The 22,194-nt window shown below is 36.0% G+C and overlaps 1 protein-coding gene across 1 annotated transcript in view; it reads right to left on the bottom strand.

The window, feature by feature from the left end:
• The window catches only part of GABRA1 (gamma-aminobutyric acid (GABA) A receptor, alpha 1), a 39,439-nt gene extending 18,955 nt beyond the window's left edge, over positions 1–20,484 (bottom strand). Inside the window, exons 1-4 of the mRNA XM_009695368.1 lie at positions 20,378–20,484; positions 16,466–16,578; positions 6,253–6,320; positions 231–451 (exon numbers count right to left, since the gene is read on the bottom strand). Coding sequence (XP_009693670.1) covers positions 231–451; positions 6,253–6,320; positions 16,466–16,578; positions 20,378–20,484 — 509 coding nt within the window. The remainder of the gene's footprint in view (positions 1–230; positions 452–6,252; positions 6,321–16,465; positions 16,579–20,377) is intronic.
• Between the last annotated feature and the right edge of the window lie 1,710 nt (positions 20,485–22,194).

Below are 22,194 nucleotides of genomic sequence, written 5' to 3'. Positions count from 1 at the left end.
GCATTAAGACACATCCAGTGAGTGTAAAGGTAGCACAGCAGGAGAGGAAAAAAAAATAAGCACTGCAAATGCCTCAGCTTGTCCATCATTCCATGGCCTATTGTGAAAATAATTACTAAGCAGGAATGAAATTATGCTCAAAAAGGAACCTGTTTCCTGTATGGAAAATATGATGCTCTAACAAGTTAAAATGTCAAACTAAATGAAGGATGTAATATTTTAGGGCTCACCTCATTGTGTATAGCAATGTCCCATCCTCTGTAATTCGTAATAGTTTATTTGGCATCGTCATGTTATGAGCCACTGACTTCTTTCCATTGTGGAAAAAGGTATCAGGTGTCCAAATTTTGCTGGCCATTAAATTATTTAATCGGAGAACAGTCATAGGTCCTTTGAATTTTAATCTCTCATCTTTCCAGCTTTGGCGGAAAAATACATCTATAGTGTATTCCTACATCAGTTCAGAAAAAACGGAAACACTTGTGATGCCATATGCTGCAAAATGAGAACTTGAAAAGTATATTCTTACCATTCCCTAGAAGCAAGATGACTATTAATGAAATTAGTAATTATCAGAACATTTATTCTCTGTATTACTTACAAGGTACCTGAAGCTGGTTATTAAACAGTTACAGTATCATTACTGTGTTCAACAGAATAAATGTTAGGGAGAATAGTATATCAAAAGGTAGGCAAGAATTTGAGATGTAATATAGTGGAAACAAAATAATTCATCCTTTTCTCACTTTTCCTTCACCTTTCATAAAACTGTAATTTGAAGCTGTGGCTATGTAGCCAGTATGCATGGCACAGAAAGAATACGTCTCTTAGAATAAAACAAGCCTGGTGAGACAGAGTGTTGCTAGAGCCTTTTGTTCTAAGTATCTTATTAGCATAAACATGTAGTCAACGTGTGAAAAGTTCACAGTTCACTAAAATTATGTGATCTGATTTATGAAACGTGGAATGGCTCATTGGCCAAATCATTGAACTACAGAAAGCACAAGCCGAGGACAGATTTGGACCAAGAGTTATAGTCTGGTAGTATTAGTATTGGCCCAAGGACTGGGCCAATGGGGAAGAGATGCAGCGGCTGACCCAGCGTACATGGGGAGAATTAAAATAACCAGCACTCACTATGAAATCAAAGAATCATTTATTACAAAGAAATAGGAACAAAGTTAAGGTGTAAAATCAGGAAAAATATGTTGGAGTATTGTACATAAAATATAGAGTTATGAGGGGTGAAAATGTGAAAAAATCCTGTGGATGCAGCATAGTATAATATTTTCCCAGGCAAAAATTTCACTCTGACATGAAAGTTCAGTATGGGATTATCCTGCCCCTTCAATCATTCATGGCTATGATATTGTGATAAACATCAAAAGTAGCTATCCAAGCACTGTTCAAAATTACCCTGAATGGCACTCTTTTGTCTGAGAAACTGAACCTTTGCTGAGATCTCCTGCCAATGGAGAAGGTAAATCCTGAAGGAAAGGAAATCCCTGTGTGTGAAGGCACCTGCAGCTATAAGGAAAACAGCTGCCCCAAGGAATGTGTTAGTAAAGAGAAACATTCTGGAATGAGTATGCAAAATCTCTCTGTGGCAGCCTCCCTTAGACTTGTGATTTTTCTTTTAACAACTGGCAACGCTCCATACAGTATTGGCAATTGTGAGCTGTTTATTCCTTGTGCAACTACCAGCAAGTAAGGCTAGTGATTCTTACTTGATGGTGTGTTTTTCCTGGTTTTAGGGCATGAAATGCCTGAATAAATTTGTGGACATGGAAATGTTGTAGTTCCATGGATTGTTATTACTTCGGGTTTGTTTGGGTTTTGGGTTGGTGTTTTTTGTGTTTTTTTTTTTTTTTTTAATTTACATCCCCGACCTGTGAATCATTTTGGTGCATACTTAATTGTATTTCCATTTCTTCAATGACATGCTCAGTCAGCTGCTGAAGCCTGGATTTGTTCAGCTCCAGTGAAAGCAGTTGTGCATTTATAGCCAACTACCTGTTTCAGAATTTTGCTGGGTCGGGGCCTTAGGTTGAACTGTGTGCTAACTCTTGTTCCAGGTGTGCAGGGGAGAAGGAGGTTTAAAGGGCAGTAGATGGCATTAAAATGGATTGTTAAACACGGATTTCCTCCATGTTTTACTAGCGCCAAAGAAAATTTCCTCCTACACACATGGGAAAGGTAAAAGATGTGCCCAGAAGGTGACATCATTTCGGTGTGCATGTAAACCATTCCCTTTTCATCTTTCAACTGCAAAGAAGGAGGTGAGTGGGAGGTGACACAGGTTGAGAGAAGGGAGTCTGGTTCTTCGCTTTATATGAGCACAAGGTTCTTATGCTGGAGAAGAACGTGGAGTCTGAGCAATTTGATAAGAGACTTGACAGCATAAGAAAAAACTCAATTAAAAAGTAGCTGGCAGGTCATGCCTGGCACAGACCGAATCTTCCTCTATCCCAGGCTGATGCACCATATAGAATGAATTCATTTTGGCTGAGATTTCTGAACTCTTTAGCTTTCACTACCCACTTTAATATGTACAATAATTCTCCTCAAATAAATCCTGACAGACAGCTGATCTTTAAGATCAAGTCATCAGATACTCTGATTAAGGCTTTCTTCTACAGGAGGGTGCCATACAGAACAAGGGAACAGAAAGATTTTCTCCAAACCATGTACTATAGCAGTTGTCTATGTGCAAACGTATCAGCAAGATGAAATTTGGAATAAAGTAGTGTGGCGACTCTTCATTCCTGAATGTGCAGGTAAAGACAGAAGATTCCTATCTGCACTTAAGCAATAAGTTAGGTATTGAATAGTTGTAACACTTTGACTTAAATGTTCTCTAATTTACTCATCTGGTATCTCTCCCCAGAGACTGTTTATTCACAGAGTAGACCACGCTGTGGTCTACATCAGACAAGGTGCTGTACAGGAAGGTAGTGAGATAGAAATTTGTTCCTGAAGATCTTACAGCACAGAAGCAGTGGGAATGAAGTTTTACTAGGAAAAAAAAATGAATGTGTCTTTATGAAAAAAGTTAATTTTAAAATGCTTCTTATTCCAGATAATATACATCGAAAATTTCACAAAAATTAGTCATGTGAGAATAGCCAGTTATCTGTTGATTAGTTCAATCCACCATCTAGGAGAGCATACCTGAGAACCTGCAAAGTTCTTCCAAAAAAAGATGTTTTTATTTAAAAAAAGTCCTTTTTTCCTGTTTAACTTTATTCACAAGTTTAAGAACAAGCCAAGACATTCTCTTTATAGAATAACAGGTTATGTCTATGCTGCTCTTAAAAGAGTGTATTGAGAGTGGGTAGGAACACCATGTACTCTCTGATATATCAAGCTACTATCTATATAGCTGCCTCATTGGATTCCTGCAAACAGATGGTCTAGGTACGCTGATGTCTCACTGTGGCTGTAGTTTCATAACATACGGCGTCAGCTGGAGTAGCTCATTGCCAGTTCCCAGCCATCAGTCCTGGGCTCCGACAGCAGCGCATCGTTCCCTCAGTGTGCCAATACAGCTGCTTGTGAGGCCTCCCTGTGACCGAATCCCACAACCCTCTCTACGCTTACTGTAAATCTGCTCACTGGAGCAAATTTGGGGTAGCCCTCAAATGATAGCCAACCTCTAGTATGCACAGAGGACTTTGCACTAAATGTACATTGAAATTAAGATAAACTTTATATTCTGGTAAGCTTTTAATTTTATCTTTCTCTCTGTGTCTCTGATTTCACGCTTACTTCCTTAAGCAAAAGAGTTAGCTTTAGTGGGCTGCACACGCATGACTCTTTCGGGGAGGTGAGTAGGAGTTTTACACTAAATACTTTTCTGTAATACCTTAGTTTTCAAAACATAGGAACACCTGCCTGTGTGTTTCTTGGTCGCACACTTTATTAAGAGACCGATGAATTCTTTCTCCTGTTTAACTAAGTGAAAATTGGGAGCCAATGTGGTATGGGGTTTTAATTATTTTTGAGGTGGGTTTTTTTCGCAGGTAGAGATCTCTTATGCTATAGTAATTCAGCTATACTGAATTATAGCTGAAACCAATAATTTTTTTTTCAAAGATACCTATTCCTAATTCTGAAAGTAGATTATTTTGGGCTTCAGTATTTTATTCTTCCTTAAAACCAAAATCCCATACAAATATCAGTTTTTCCTAGGAATGTCAAATTAGCTTTACTTTCTACTTAATAATTAAATCACCTGAAACTATGAAGTATAAGTAGATGCTGAAGTACAAACATTATGTAGTCCCAAGTAATTCAGCAGGCCTATCAGTTACTCTAAATTTATATCTACATGTAGGAAAGCATCCATGTCCATTTGTTTATTAGATTCATTACTGGAGTTTTCCAGTAAATCTGACTCAACAAGGCAAACAATGGCTTAGCCAGACTTATAGAAAACAACTCCAATATATATTAATACAAAGCATAAATTCACCTATATATATCTATCACTCTTTCTTTGTTCATCCCTCACAAGCATCTATGTCCACCCCAATACTTTAAATTGTGTTAATTTTCAGGAAATTAACAAGAGACCTGTCCCAAGAAGACAGGTCCCTACAAAAATGGAGGAACCTGAGATCATTTACAAACTGCAGCTGCTGCAGTTGTAATTTGAAGACTATTAGATAATACTAATAATTTAAAAAAAACCCACATTTTAGTCACATGACTGTAATCAAAGTTTTCAGTTTGTCCAGTGGTGACTGGTTACCTCTTTCAAGACACAAATGGGAAAGCAAGATGAAGTGTTTTGCTGAACGAGTTACCGGAACACAAATAGCAGATGTCAGTGGTTTCTACCAATCTTTAATCCAAGGAATTTCTCCTCTTTTATTGAATAATTTACAGTAATAAGTAGACATTGTAATTTCACAAAATTATCACAGACCAAAAAAGTAGAAGTCACTGAATGAAATTTTTTTTTAATTCTTCATGGTATACATAGTACTTAGATAGTATTGTATAGACGTGCTGAGGAGACAAGTCACCAGTCTAGCTATTTCCCTAGATTATCCTTCTATTGTAGGTCTTCTCAGCAGAATGACTGGTCAAAAAGTCTATGCTCCCCAAGCTGTTCTTTCTCATTTAAATATCCATGGCATCAGTTGCAATTATAGATTTGACTGTAGTTTTATAAATGCTATTTGCTAAGCAACTAGTAAAATGGTGTCTTTGTATAAAGTTCATTTAGGAAAATAAACTATCTTGTAAAAGTTACTTTCTCTGTTATTCCATCCCTTAACATTGTTTTAAGTAGTCAGAAACTTGTAATAGCCTGGTATTTAAGGCCTGTCTACAGTTTTAGTTCAAATTAAACAACTGACAATTTTGTGGTGAGAAATGGAACTTGTTTCCTTTCCTATGATAATTTTTTCTCTTACTTTTTTATAAATCTTTCTTTTGGTGAATGTATTTAGGTAAATGTAGCCAGCTACTGTTTTCTTCATTTAAATTAATGAGGATGTTTCCAGCATTCATCCTAACATAGGATCCAGCAGATACTAGTAGCTGCAGACCAGGCTTTCCCTGTCAATAGCAACCTACTTGTGAAGACCTCATTTACATGCAAAATTTAAAGTCCTTATCTGTATTTTTACACAATTTTTAATATCTCTTAAGTCCAGGGCTCACAACATCTTCATTCAGTTTTCTGAACTTCTCCATCCCCTGCAGTTATCTAGCAGTTTGATTTTAATATTCATTCCATAAAGAAGTGACACTAATTCTCTCATTAATCTTCTCTTTCAGCAGCCAAGATCTAGGAAAGTCACTTCCCATTGATCAGTAGCTTTTAATATAAAAATACAGGTTAGACTGTACAGATGTCACACTGTAGGCATAAGTGTTAATTGCGTTTTAAGATGATCTTTCTCTGCAAATTGGATCAGTGATGTGCCAGCAAGGACCTGAGCCATCATTCTCAGAAGAATACAGATCCAAACCCTAATGCATTTCATAATATATTATGTAGCAAATATAAGGTCTGTTAAAACACATTATTAAAGTCATTGAGGCTGCTAATTTTAGGGCACTTAAATACAGTCACAGCTAGCAGGAATGGTTGCACATAAAAGCTGACAGCATTTTGGAGTCAAGGATTTTAAGAAAGCCCAGCTTTAAAAGGACTGAAGTTATTGCATAGATCTTTCATCCTCCAAATTAAAAAGACAAGAGAAAATGAATGCTGTAGAACTATAGGCCATCACTTACCATATCATGGTCTGAAACAGGCCCAAAACTGGTGACGAAGATGTCAGTCTTCACTTCAGTTACACGCTCTGATGAAGCAGGAAATTAGGACAGTGAGTGTCTATCAGAGGTCTTCATTAGATCTAACCACTACCAATTCTCACAATAAATAGAAAAATTATTGGCTTTGATTAACTATTCTAAAATTGGTCTACAATACAGTCCTGATAATTTGTTGCTCCTAGATGTAATTTCACAGTCAATATTGTCAACAACAATTTTTTTATTACAGTGTTTCCACAAAACTTTTTGAGACATGGCTTGTGATGCCACCGTACAGCAGCCATAGTTCTGCTGTTGTGTAAATCTTTTCACTCTTTGACTAATAAATCTTCTTGTATGACAACAGTGGTGAATATTTTACACAGTACTCAGAAGTCTCATTGGGTACTCAGTGTTTCTAGGCAAGCTGAATGAAGGTCTCTAACCCTAGGCTTATGAATTACGTATTTTATATTGAGACACAGGAACATGGAAGAAAGAGAGAGAGAATACATTATGGTGTATAAAAACACAAAGAGATTTTATTGGCATGAGTTAGAAATGGTTGCGTTACCTTTTACTGCAATAAACAAAAAGGAGTTAAAACTTTTCCAAATAAAGATCAGCTAAACTTCTCTACTACAAATTTTGACTTGTGTATAAATGATATAATTTGTAGATGGTTTAGATTTCTTTTTAAATTGATATGGGCACTAACATTAGATTTCCCTTAAACTATCAGATTTGTTTTATAGGCCTTAATGATAGATTATTATAAATAAGAATTCAGAAAACTATAACATGTACCTAACAGATTTTATGTATATGCTATACCATAAGGCTGGACTTCTCTGTGATTTCAAGGACGTAAATGTCCTCCATGGCACAATGCCCTTGGCCATTTCCGAAGAATCTAATGATTTTAGTGGTCACAAATGCTAAGTCTGAGGCACCTAAAATGGTGCTGACCTCCAGAAACAGCCAAACATCTGGCTTCTGCAGATCTACTGTTAAAAGTTACTTTGAGAAACGCACAAGCTTAACCTCCCCCCTTCCTCTCCTCGCCCTCTACACACACATAGACTATCAGTCACTTCTGGTGACATATACCAGAACATACTGGTATTTTCTAGGCCACACATCACAAAATATTCACCCAGGATGGCATATATCAGAATAACTCTGTTGATTTAAATATAGCTTCAGGGAGTAACACCACCTGGAGGCATAAATCCAAACAGTGTTGAGTGGAGCTAACCCCATCAGCTTTCAGAATTTACAGTGATATAAGTCTGAATACATTTACTATAGTGCTATACAAGCCAGCGTGGGGTTTTTGGTAGAAATTTCAAATGTGGAAGGAGTGATGCATTTCTCAAATAACTTTCAAAAAAGAAATAAATTGAGAAATTTGGGATATTAAAAGTAATCCTAAAGAAAAGAGGATGAAGAAAAGTACATGTATAGTAAGCAAAAGTCATGCAGCAGGCAAAAGTTTTCATAAGACTAAGAAATGTCTATATGTAGCTATCTGTATAATGTTATTTAAATATGTAAAATAATTATATTAAAAAACTAATTTAATACAGCCCTCTAATTTCAAAATACTTTGGACTGTTTAAATATGATTTGTTCCATTTGACAAAAAAGTTCTGACAGAAGTGAAATAAGGAATCAAGGTTAAGCAGCCAGTAACAATATGGCTTTAAACTGGAAGAGGGTAGATTTAGATTAGGTATTAGGAAGAAATTCCTCACCATGAGCGTGGTGAGGCAGTGGCACAGGTTGCTCAAAGAAGTTGTGGATGCCCCCTCCCTGGAAGCGTTCAAGGCCAGATTGGATGGGGCTTTGAGCAACCTGGTCTGGTGGAACGTGTCCCTGCCCATGGCAGTGGGGTTGGATCTAGATGATCTTTAAAGTCCCTTCCAACCCAAACCATTCTATGTTTCTCTGAATATACGTTTCTGTATCTAATGCAAAAGTTCTAATGAGAGTCACTGTTCTACAGTTCAAAAAAGTCTACAACTTCTAAATATATATAAATGTCAGCAGTTTAATATAAATGTTTAATATATATATACAACAAAATATCTCCTTTTGTGAGACAGCAATATCAAGATGTAATATTAGATCTGATTCTACTGTTCTAGTAATGCACTGAATGACACTTCTATTCTGTTAGCAAGTTAATGCATAAATTAAGTAGTCGCAAAAGTAATCTCCAGGACTCATTAAGAAAGTTAAAGGATGAAATTTCCAATGTATTATTCATAATCACAGAAAGTAAAATACTATGATGTGGCTGACTTGCCCGATACTGTTCTTTTGTTCTTTATATCTCTGACAGTGACTATTGGCAAAAGCACTGAATAGGTGAAATTTCCTCCTTGGCTGTCCAGTGAAATTAATGTGTGTCCTTATAATTGTTTACAAGCTTTTCAACTGACTTAAATTTAAGTATTCTCTTTACATCTAATTGGCTCTGGATTTAAAGAAGTTCACAGTGAGAATTTAACCATCTATTACTGGAAGAAGCATATGGTTGTGCAGAAATTACTTGGCTTGGAAGAAAAGTATTCTCCTTCAGCTCATCACTTGCACAAAAGTTCAAGAGGTTGTGGTCTTGTATGAAACAGCTGGCAGAAAGAGAAGATGGGAGATTTCACAATGTCCAGTAAAACATTACTGAATGGATTCTTTGAGTTCCAGCTACTGAATCACCTTTTCTTAAGACTGAGAAACTAATATCATCATGAAACCTGTTCTCCTTTTACATATCGAAAAGTGAAACTCAAATGACTCTCTTAAAGGTCTTTCATCCTGACTCTCCATCTCTCCATCTCCTTATCTCCTTTCCATTGAGGCACTTCCACTGGTGTCATTAGGAGACAGAAGATGCTAGCAGCTCTTCAGGCACAATGCATTCATCCCTTAATGGTGTAAACTCAGTCCCAGCTCTGAGTGAGCCTCTATGTAATATAATATAGCTAACTGATTTACCTTGCACAAACACAGAATATGCTCGCTGAACCAGCGGTATATCTTGCAGTGGTATCCTGAATTCTAGTTTTGGGAGACATATGGTCAAAGAGAGGTTGAGGCTTTAGGAAATCACTTTGAGAACACAAAATGGAAACTAAAGGCTTTGGCAATAAGATGGAAGACTTCCAAGAGAGTGGAAAAATGAGTGATGCCTTTCATTTCGATATAACATAGAAGATAATTTAAGTGGCATGTAAATCATAAGTAATAATAGAAATTTCAGATTGTGAACTCACGAGAGATTGTGTTATCTTCAAACTGATTACACTTTTGCAGAGCATCTAATCCCAGGTCTCTTCAAATCCAGATAAAACCACTGTACACACCTCCAAATGATTTCTTTTTTCTTTGACATGTACCTCATTTTGAAGAACAATGAAAAAGTGTGTATGAACACACAGAAAAAGATTAGCCCCTCCAAAGCCATATGGAAGTTTTGAAATTTTTGTTTACTGTTTTACTAATTAGATGATTCAACTGTGCTTTGTTAAGAGCTTCAGAAGTTGTGAGTCACTCCTGCACAGGACATGTGTTTACTCATACAGTTAGGATATATATTTAGAATCAAGGTTAACCACGTTCAGTTTGCAGCTTCATTACCATGGGAAGGCTTAAACTGTGCTTCTAATGCTCAGAATGCATTTTTCAGGAACCTCAAATCTTGAGCTATATTCAAAACCTTCACAATATCCCTAAGAACTAGAGAAAATGCTAAATCATGGAACAGAACAAACTCAAGTCAGGAGCTGACTGGACTGCTGAGAATAATCCATCAGTTGTAGAGACATGGTTAACATTGACTGTAACATCTATCTCATGAACCAGGACTAAGTAGTATAGGGGTATCTGTAGAACGTGCAACAATTCCAGTAAAAGAAAACCAAAGAAATTATTAATGACTTACTAGTTTTACTGTAAGGCAACCATAGGGTTCAAGTAGTTACTGATCAGCAAAATGGCAACTGAGTACCACACCTAGACACTCTGGAACACAGCCTCAGGCAATTGATCCGTATATAGCTGTGGAAGCACCAGTGTCAATTACTGTTTACAACTACTGCGTTTTGCTAATGATGCTAGACTAACATAAACTCTCAAAATTAATAACAATAAATATTTTGATTTAAGCTCCCAGGGAGCTCATTATTACTGGAATTGTGATTGGATTACAAACTGAGAACAAAATAAGAAATACGAATTTATTTAAACAGCAGGAAATAAGCCTATTTATCATAGGGAACTATACATTAACTATTTCTCTTTCTGACCTGCTGGTATTTGAGCACAAGGCTTATTTAAATAGCATATTTTGGTCATTTAAATTAATTCCATCTTTTTTGGTATGCACTTGTTCCTCCTGCACTTCTTGTATAAGTGTGTGCTATAATTATTAAAACGGAGATGACTTTTCCTATGGTTTTGAATGAAAGGAATTTAGATGCCTGTATAGCCTACACTATTATTACTAATAGACTAATCACCCTGGCTGCATCCTGTGAAGTATTTTGATTGAAGAAGCACGACAAATACACTCATAAGAATTCTGTGCTGCTGCTTTTTTAAAAGTAGAGGCCAAAAGGCAGAACAGCGAGCTGTCTTGTGATTACCTAGCCGTAGTCTGTGCTGCTATGTAGGGTTTACTGAGAGCTGTGCAGTGTCATGGCAGCTCTCTGAACACCAATTAACAACTCAAAGCCACTCGTATCCTCCCTACCTCCCTACTGTTGTATTAAATCAATTTTCCTAGGATCTTCTATGGCTTTTTACAGTTGCCTTTACATCAACGTGGTCCCTACAGAGTGGAAAAAAGACCAAAATCAGCCCTTTCAGTTTTTAAAGAGTTAAGTATAGCATCTCATCCTTCTTTACTTACAGGATTATGTGTAGGGGTCCAGTATAGGACTCTCTTTTCATTTAGAGTAGAAACAGTTAGGCTTAACTAAATTTTTATTACACAGACAGACCAAAACTGTATTTTCCCTAAACTTTAAGTTAGTTCAGATATGAGTTCAAGTCCAACAATTTCCATTGAGACCTCAATCACCAAGAGGTAAGTTTATCATATATTTATAGATAATGGTCTCATAAAACTGAATTGTTAAACCTAATTAACATAATACTGTCGGGTTTATTTTCCATCAATATAAGCACTCTGCAGAAGTAATGAATTGCCTGAGATGGACCAACGTTTCACTTAAGGATAGTCACACTCAATTTTGATAAACATCACACAAGAGAGATCAACAAATAGCTTTCACTGGTAGCATAATACAAGTATAATTCTGTTCAATACTGAAGTAATGTTGATAATCTACTTGGGATGATCTAATGAGTATTCGACCCAACTATAAAAGCAAATGTCATTTAGGAAGATTCTGGTCTGCCTAATCAAACCCACTCTTCTTAGTTCTGTATTAAACCACCTTTCTACTGTAAAATCCCTCTCAAAGGGATAAACCACATTTACAATTATTCTAAGTTAAAAGATCACAGACCACGTGATAGCCTTTAGTTTTAGAGAGGGGATGTGTACACTGCAAAGGTGATAGTCTTCAAAAAATCTGTAGCTGTACCTGATTTCATGTTAATGAATCTCAGGACCAAGTACGACCAACCTGCCCTGTGCAAGCCCACCCTCTCTCCACTGTGGCACTCCAAGTCTGCTGTTGTGTCATCCCAGGGCTCATCTCTATTCCCCACATGAAGACAACCCAGAATGAAAGGCAATGGCATATCCATTTATCTGAGGAACTTATTTTTTCCACTATTTTTCATTGTTTTTCCAATTCTTTTAAACTCCCATTCTAGATATAATGGTTTACTGGGAGAGGTCGCAAACACTGAGGTGAATGTTCCTCGTTATTTGACTCCTTCCCAGCACTATCTGATCCTTTATTTTGTTCAGGGTTGTGTATTTGAAAAGAGAACAGCATCTTTATTATTTAGCCTATTTTTGATCACCTCTAGTTCTAGGATCCAGATAGTTCCCACAGAAAATTATGCTATTACCTAAATGACTTCACTGTTTATTTTTCCCCTTAATGTCTAACAGGATTTCCTCTTTTTCAGTTTCAATATGTTACTCTGCAATTCCTCCTCTGTGCTTTTTGTAAATTATTATCCTCTCGTAGACTTAATAGGTGTCCTCTAGTGTGATTCAGAATGTTTTTACATTCATTTTGAAAGTTCTATTTTCCAGGCATAAATAACTGTAAATGTAGATATTCATCAGTGTTTATGGATAGGTACAAGAGACGCTATTTCCTAGCAATGTCTGACTTAAGTGACTGTATCATCATAAGAAGGAGGCAAACATCTAAATAACATATCAATAATTATTGATAAGAGGTGCAAATGTACCAATACACAACATAGTGCTGTGTGATACTTTTAAAGAAAAATCAGATTAATTTTAGCCACAATGCCATTTTTTAAATAACAAGCATATTCAATCACTAAAATTTTTCCCCGTGGGTCTCCTACTCCATTTTTTTAGTCTTATTAATGAGAAACAATTCCTTCTTTGTTTAATGGCAAAATGCTTAGAGCTGCTCACTTAATTTCATATATGGCCTTACTGGGTTATCTGACAAATAATAATTTTCATTCCTATACTCTTTATAAAGCATATGTGGTTTTTAGTTTTCCTTTTGAAGTGATACCTCAAAAGAAGATCTAAAAAAAGAAAGAGAGGACTTAATATTAATCTAGCACTGATTCCATGCATGCTGAAAGAGTGATTCAAAATTCAGCACCTCTAAATTTTTCATTATCTTAATGCTCCACCTTTTAACTTGGCTTTCCAGTTAATATATAGTATAGCTCCAACAATGTATCTTTGTAATGAGATCTCTCCAGGAGCTTGTTCCTGGCTTCATGGTGCCTCATCTGCCTCCCCAGGATGTTTCTCCCAAACAATGAAACTGTTCACCACACTCATAGGAAGTTTGCAAACTTGGGATAGAGAAATATCATGGCGTTTATTTCAAAAAGGAGGAAATTACTCCTATAAGTGAGTAGAGCAAGATCAAGATCAAACCCCTTCCATAATTCATTACAATTTTTCAGTAAATATACCTTTTGTCACTGAATTTTTCATGCCTACGCATAAACACAAGGAAGGAGAAACACGTAAACTGACTGAAGAAACTCTATCATCTACCTTTTCTTCCATAGGTGAGAAAGAGAAATTTATTCTCTTTTCTGTTTCTGTTCATGCACAGAATTTTGTTTTCTGTAGGTGTGTATATATTTGAAAAACTGCACTACAGACGGAGAGGTCATACAGGGATAAGCAGAGAGTTTTCTGCAATATGCCCCTTTCTGTAGAAGAAAGTAACTGTACCACACAATGTTTTACTTCATCTACTGTTTCTCAGAACGCATAGAAAGAACAGGATAGGCAATTTTGGGTAATTGGAAGAGTGTTATATTGTAATCAGTGGTACACAGGTTTACATTGTGCCTAACAGCGTAAAATTTATCAATATATGTATGAGGGTCTCTGGTCTCTTAAATTCTCTGATAGCTACATCACAGCTAATATGGAATGAATGAGTTTTAGACCTAATTCTATATATCTAAAAATGCTGTTATATTGGTAGCTTGCTTAACTTTCTCTTTAGAGTAGATAAAAATCATGTTCTGATTGAAATATTTAATAAGAAGCCATCACTGATGCTAGGAAGAAAAATGAAACCATGGTTCTTCCATGTACATTTAAAAATTTCCAGCAACAGATCACGCTATAATTGAAGGCTGTTCAACTTCCAACTCCAAAAAACGTGCTATATTTGATGTATTGATTTAGATCTCTCACTGGATTTTTTTAAGTATGGAACATTTCGGAGCACATTTCCCCATTATACCAAGTTTCTAAATCAAATGTGTCAAAATTGAGTCATCTTGAGGTTCTTAGCTCATATTTAGATACCTCAGCAAGAAGGTTTTGTAGAGGTGAATTTCAAAATTCCTGAGCAAACCCTTTATTATAAATTAATACCAGAACTGAAAACACTGGCCTAGATGTTTTTCCTTAGTTTTTGAAATCTATAATTTATGTCTTTTGAATAAAGCATTATTCAACAGTCGAAAGAGTGAAGCTACTTCATACTATACTTGATGTTAAACATTAATTTACTGCCCACAATTTCATCAGATGTGGGATTTTTTTTAGAAGTCCCGGTACTCTTAGTTCTGGTATTCAAAGCTGACAAATAGATAGATTAAATTAAATTTTGACACCATGAAACTATAGTGTACTGAATAACAGGGAAATTGTGATATTCGAGGTTCTTGGCTACAGGCAGGAACATGCAACACAATTCAAAAAAGACAGATGCAAAAATTATTTAAACTTCTCTAACTCTTGATTAGAGAAACTACTACAATCCTGCCTTCCCTCCACCCGATATTTCCCATGCTCCACTCATTTTTGCTTTTAACTGATAGCGATGCAAATGGCTATTAAAGTTTGTGAAGAGACTTATTTCCTCCTATAGAAGCAGTTACATTAAACAATCTTTCTGTCAGGAGTAAATTTCTGCTGGACTGGATGATCCTTTCATGAGGTATGCAGACCTGTTCTCCCAGTACACCTTTGTAGTCTGGCTTCAGAAACACATACACAAACACACATACATAACACTCTATACTGATGTGCTTAGTTCTCTAAATTGCAATCCTGAGAATGAGAGAAAATCGTTTACCTGCATCTCCCTTTGTTTGCTCCTCTAATAACTGGTAAACAAATCATAATCGCTACAAAACTCATATAAGAAATCACCATATGCTCAGATTTTACTCGTAGACATGTACCAGACTCTACACAGTTTACAGAGTTTCATTTATTTATTGCCTTCTCTGCAATGTTTATTTACTGTGATATAGTAGCTGACTGTACAGTTGCAAGATTAAGGAGCATTTATTTCTACGCTAGTCCAAGAGTTTACAAGTAAGCAGGTAAAAGTACTGGTAGATAAAAGTAAAAAAGTGATTATTATTTTGTGGTGTACTATCTGAAACTACACACAAAAATTTATAGACCAACCCATTTTTAAACATGTTAATTAATACTTTATGAACATAATTTTATCCGTAGCCATTCCTTAAAGTCAGTGAATTCAAACCATTGAAGAAGTTGGTTCGCAATTCAAGAACTGTTACAAGATGGTAGCCTCAAACCACAGAGTAAGCTTACTCTTAATTACTTTCCACTTCATGTGCAGGAAATGGTATAAGAATTCTTAACATAATACCTTGTTCTTCTTATAATCAGTTCCTGTGAGAGTTATTATATGAAAATAGGTTGAACTGTACTTTGTGGAGTGGGTTGCTTTGTTTTATTTTACCTGAAGAGTCCAAAAGAAGAAGAAGGAAAAAAAAAAAAAGACATCTCAAAAGAAGTAAAACCAGCCTTTCTATGCACTGGAAAGAACAGATTTGTGCTTGTATGTTTAGAACTTCCACATTTGTGAACAACGAGCTTTTAAGACCCAGTTTTGGGATTGTGTCACAGTAGCAGAAATCAAAGAGTGAAGAGTAGGGATGCTGATAAAGACTAGGCTTTGTAACAATGTTTTTATAAAGATGTAATTGCTATGTGTTTTTATACCTTTCTATGGATTCAGCACCAAGAGCAGAAGAAGGAAGACATTTTTACCAAGCTGTGAAGACAAAATGTTACAGAAACAAATTCTGACATACCTAAGTAGGAAAAAAACTTACAAACTTCTCTGAGACTTTTATGACTAAGGTTGATTGATGCTCTCACTTTGAAAACCAAATCCTCTTATGAAAATAGTCATAGGTAGATGTGCTGTTTAGGCCTGATTCATAAATTTGTCATTTTTCAGGTCACAGGTCATATTTTATTATCTTTTATTCTACATACATTCAAAATTTTAATACGTATTCAGAGGTCTTCTTGAATTGTGAACCATTTTCTTCTTCTTTGGGGTATAAGTGTGAGACAACAGAGTATATGAAAGACAGAGAAGGCATGGCATTTTTGAAAAAATGGATAGTACATATCGGCATTATTTTATGTGTATATATAAACAGAATTAAAATAAGTATATAATGGAAAAATAACATTGCTTTAACCGATTTTTATCTAACGTGTAACCTTGAAAATTTTAATACAACACACCTCCGAGTCCTGGTCTCAAGCGGTTATCATAACCATCCAGCAGACGATCCAATATTCTGGTAAATACTGTGGTGTTGTCTTTAAGTTCATCTTGTGATGAGGTTTGTCCATAACTGAAATACAGAACAGTTAACACTGAAAAACAGTAATGCACTAATTACCTTACAAAACAATAATTACAAAATCTGTTTAATCTTGCTTATACTAGTTTATGGGCACAAAATCTCCTCCATAAAACAAGATTGTAGTGCTTTATAGGGTTCTTTCACTTAAACATTTTCTTCTTAAATTGTACATTTTTTGTAAAATCATAGAAAATCAGTGTCTCTCTATAAACAGTGAGCAAATAGAGCATCAGTTCCTTAATGTTTATCTCATTATTCATTAATGGTTATAATGTTCTAATATGTGTGTTCCTCAGGAGAAGGCTCATTTATTAATAATGTGTTTAATTCATAATAGTAATAAAAGGTTTGCATACAAAGAAAGATAAAATAATTTAGAATACTGACACTTAAGCACTGAAAATAAATGCTAAAACAAAGATAAAACAAAAAATACAGAGATGTCTTATGTAGGAATATAAAAGTAAATCAAGTGAGTGCGCATTTTCATAGATCAATATATAATTTTGCTTTATTTGCCATTTTCCTTTAGCAATCAGATTTGGAGGAATACCTCCAACTTTTCCTTACACATGTGTAACAAAACCATCTGTTGATACGGAAATCTCTCATGTCTATAAAGCTTCACTTACAGATCCCTAATGTATATCTATAACTCAGCCAAAGGTCCTGAAATTTTGCTTGAACAAGGATAAAATTAAGCTCTTTGAACTCAGCTACCATAATCTTACCTCCATCAATACAAATCATAAAAAAATCCTTGGGCTTAGTCGTTTCTGTCTGCTGTAGATGACATCAGAATTAACCTTTTTCTTAAATCTGAAACCTTTACCAAATACCCTTGTCATAGATGATTCTCTTAATCATAGATTACAGTTGTCTTAAAGCCAAACCCCATATTGTTTTTTTCATTCATTGCTGGGAAGACTTCCATTATAAACGTGTAGTCATCATGACTAAAAGCAAAAACACTGCTTTCCAAAACATCATTTTGTCACACACGTTGCTACTGAACTGGATAAACAAACAGTGCCAAAACCTTTTGTTAGGATCAGGTCTAGTTATGAAAGTGACTCTTCTGTTGGGCAGCTTGTTATCCATACGGCTACGGCGATGTGCGTGCCTCGGTGCTCTGTGCCAGCTGTTTCTGCTCTACCCAGCAAAGACCATCTTATGAGAAATATACTGTTACATGAAATGATCTGTGTCTATTAAAATACCTACAAAACTATTTTCTCTAAGCTGCATCAGTCAAACATCCTTTGTGTATCCTACATGTATATTCCACTTGTATCAAATATATAAAGAGGGAGGAAAGATACCCTGAATATAGGTACTCTGGAAATGCTTCCAAGTTATTTTGCTGTACAGGTTTGGATATGTAACGCTACGAATTTAAATGAGTTTCAGCACTGACACTCATAGAAGTTTTACTAACTTTTGTTTTATTTCAATAGGATGTGATTTTGTAGAGAGCAATTTTCAGGGTTTTTTAATGCATATAAACCACTGGATCTAATTAAGAAGACAAAATCTCTAACAGTTTTAAAAAACACTATGAATTTTGTCTAGCCGTATCATATAATTTCACTTAATAAAAAATTAGGTTGATTTATATTTATTTTTCATACCTACAGCTGAATTTTCAGTCACAGATGTTAATATTTTTTTTCCTTTATGCTTCCTGTATGTTATCAAATACCAAGTTCTCCTGCTGTCTCCAGTAAGTATTATCTTTCAAAGGATCATTCCTCATACGCCTAACGTAGAACTGTGACACAGGACTTTTCACTGGATTAGATTTTATATTAACAGTCGTTGTCAGTTAACAAGCTGCTTGCTGTACATACATATCTCAAGGATAGCAGAAGGTCATCAGGATTAAGGTGGCAAAAGGATATAAGAACACTTCAGAAATGTTAGTGGTAAATAAACGAGTATGTTTGCAGAAGAGGCGTGAGAAAGATGGACTAGTTGCAGTGCAGTCGGAAAGGATGCAATACAATACACCGCTTCCATTCTGGGTGTCGCATGTGTCAGTACCCTTACCTGTTCTTCCCACCATTTTATCAGAGGTAAAAAGCACCATTAGGGCTGGTTTTAACTGACATATGGTCACAACAGGAAGAATCTGAACATTTGTGTACATGTGAAGTATACTGCAACTCCAGAGGGATTGTGATTTTTCATTCAAAACACATGTATTAAAATAGTCATAATGCTGGTTTTTTTATGACAAGGAGAATGATATGGAAAGACTGTGTCTTTCTGTGTCACAGACACTTTATCTAATTCATCAATTGTTTTTTATCATAAAGGATCAACTGTACTCCAGAAGAAAAGGCAAGGGAAGTTACTATGACAAAATGGCTTTAGAAACAGATATATTGCATGTAAGGTGTGTACATTTTGAGGAAAAAGTGACTGTATGTGACTGTGTTTTCATATTAAACCACAGTATAATAAAAAACTGTGCACTAACTCCATCTACAGGTCATTATAATAGTGACACACCACATAATTTTTAAATACTAGTCCAATGCATTTTAACTCTCACTTTAAGAATGCACATGCATACATTATAGATATAATAAATATATGTACACATATATATGTAACAGCTATATAATAAATATGTTTTCACAAAATTCTCTAGCTAGGCCAGATGAGACACTTCATGAATACTTCAAATTTCACCTTTTTAAATATATTATCAAAATAAAGGTATTGGTTCTCAAGTGTCATGTTTATTCAATACAGCAATTGTTACGTGAATCACCGCCCCCCCCCCCCCCACTTTTTTTAGATTTTTTGCTTGTGCAGATGAACCTTTGCCCTTTGCCCACTCCACCCTATTTAAAATCTTCAAGGCAGCCAGAAGAGAAGTTTTCTCTACAGATGCAAATACATAAGGAAACACTGTGAAGATCAAGGCACAAATACATCTTTTAAGGATCACTATTGACAATACGAAATTTCTACTGCTTTTTGGTCATTAGGTAACGTTATTGACAGGACATTATTTTTTTTAAAATACAGAAACATATCTATGAGTCTTCTTAAACACCTTTACTGAATTTTGGATTGCAGACAGTACTTCAAGTATACTCCAAACTGCTTTATAGCCTTTAGTTAACCTACTAGTTGTTGGATGAGTATGTGACTACAAGTTAATACTAATGCTATTTTTAGATTATTTCAACATATATTCCATAAACATTCAGCACAGCATGGTCTTTTAAACATAAACTGTTATGGGGTTTGAGCTTACAAATTCTTCTTCATCCAAGCAGTCTCCCTTCATCAGGAAGGTCTACTTCAGATTTGCAAAAACAGCTACTTAGTTGGGACACAATCCTGACCAACGAAGAAGTGAAAGTTTTGCCTCTGCTTGCAGGGACAATAAAGTTATTAAATAGCACTTAAATGTTATTAAAAAAACCTTAATTACACTCTTTTTGTCCTCTAAAGAAACTTGTATTTCTGAGCAGTCGTTGTATAAGAGTAGAAAGGATTGCACAGGTGTTTAAGAGGTAGTTTAGTTTCAATTTGTTTCAGAAAGCTTTTGCTTTTTTTTTCTTCACAATATTGAAAAAAAGATGTTATGCAAACAAATTGTAGTTTTCTTTCAGTCTTCCCTTAGTTAGATTTAGCTGGGATTTGAACAGGGATTAACTTCCCCCAATACACTTAGTAGTAATGCAGCCCATGCAGTATTTGTCTTATGCTCCTATATTAAATTAAAGGTTCCTAAAATATGTTGGTGCATTAAAAAATAGCTCCCCACCTTCTTTCAGTCAATGCATTCAGAAGGAGGCTCCAGGCCCAGAGGCAGTCACAAAGCACCAGGAGTCTCTTCATGGTGGGCTCTGAAACTAGAAGGAAAATAATCATCAGTGTCCCCTACATTAAAACAGGTACTGTGGAAAAAAAATTCTGATTTTGGAAACTTTTGCAGAATGATTTGATGTCAGGCAATGACCTCACAATACTGTAGTTCATGTCATTCAGAATAAGGGAGCATGGCCTTGGCTGTTCTCCTATTTACCTTCTACTTTTAGACACAGAGGCTTAGAGTGCGATTTATTTTGCAGTAAGGGTGTATTCTTGTTTGCATTATTCTTGAACTTAAAAAAAAAACCAATTATGAGTTAAAGCTGCTGTCCCCAAATTCTGTGGCAATTCTTACTCAGTTTCCTCCTGTGTTGAAAATGTGACAAGGCACCTCCATAACATTTCCAGATAACTAAGTGTAATTGGGTTTTGCTTGACTTGAACCAGCTCGAGTCCTTCCAAACCTCTTGGAAGGTGTCAGTCTGTGGTAGTGTGATGAGGCGAGAGGTGCTTTCATCACAGCCACTGCTTTGCTTTGTTGTGATGGAAGCAACTTTCTTCTACAGATACTACTATTCTCCTCTTCCCTGAACTATTAGCGTCAGAGGAGGAATAAAATGATCAGATTCTGACTCTATGATCTGCTGCTACATAGGCACACTAATATTTTTGTTGGGCTAAAGGGCACAATTCATAATCAAACCATGTGCTGACAACCTACACGCCATCTCCTAAATCTCAACCAGTCTCTGATTGCTGCTAGGAAATGTTTTTGCATTAGCTGCCGTCTCCTCCTCTCCAAATGTCTCCTGTCCTCTCTCCAGACTTCACTGAGTTACTCTCAGTTTACCTTGGAGTAAAAAGTAATGCAACTCAGAAGGTTTCTTTTGCTTTCTAATAAACCATAAAATACAAAGTTAGATGATATTTGTTGAATCGGTGTTCTAGATTCAGCTGATTGCCCAGGAGATGCTGCAGGTCAAATGCTTTACATATCTATATACTGTGCACTGGATTCCAGTCGATTTTTGGTATTCATTGCATTAAATATGGACAACAAAATATGAAGCCTGTATTTTCCTCCAGTTGTGAACTGAAGGTTTTTTAAGTGCCTGCGAAAATGAAGCACTGTACGTGGAAATGTTGTTGTACCTTTAAATAAGCTACCCCAATTCACTGCACACTCTCAGGGACAATTTAAATCAATAAAATATCATTACAAAGCGGTATGTAAGCAATGAGATATAATTAATGCGTTTATAGCCAAATGATCGGCAGATAAGCATTGAGTGGGGCTGAGCTAATTAACTGGATAGCAAGGAGCTGGATGTGGCAGAAAAGCGTGGGTAAAGATCTTCAGGGACGAGACGGCATCTTAACTTGCCCTGTGATCAGCCCCCTTACAAAGGGAAAGGCAACATCTGTGGCTTCAAAAATTGCCTTCTCCCGGTCCTGCCAACTTCTGCCTTTGCAAAAGGCTCCTCGGGGTAAAGAACGGAAAGTGAATTATTCTGACTATCTGGATCTGTTGAGCTCCACGCTTCCCCCCCCCTCCCCAACACCTCCCCCCCACTTTAATAAACGCATACAGGCACTATAAATCCTGCGGAAGGAAAGTTTCTTGCAGCTGGAAAAAGCAAATGTTAACAAAGACTTTGAAGGCGGGTTAAACACCAGCAGCCCCCAGACCCTGGCCTCTCTGAGCCCGCACCGCCTGTGAAACCAGCTCTGGTCTTCCCATTCAAAATGGGAGTAAAATCCACACTTCTG

This window comes from Cariama cristata, unplaced genomic scaffold (genome assembly GCF_000690535.1).
Source record: "Cariama cristata isolate BGI_N322 unplaced genomic scaffold, ASM69053v1 scaffold34572, whole genome shotgun sequence".
Lineage (NCBI taxonomy): Eukaryota > Metazoa > Chordata > Aves > Cariamiformes > Cariamidae > Cariama > Cariama cristata.
This window is presented reverse-complemented; position numbering and strand designations above follow the sequence as displayed.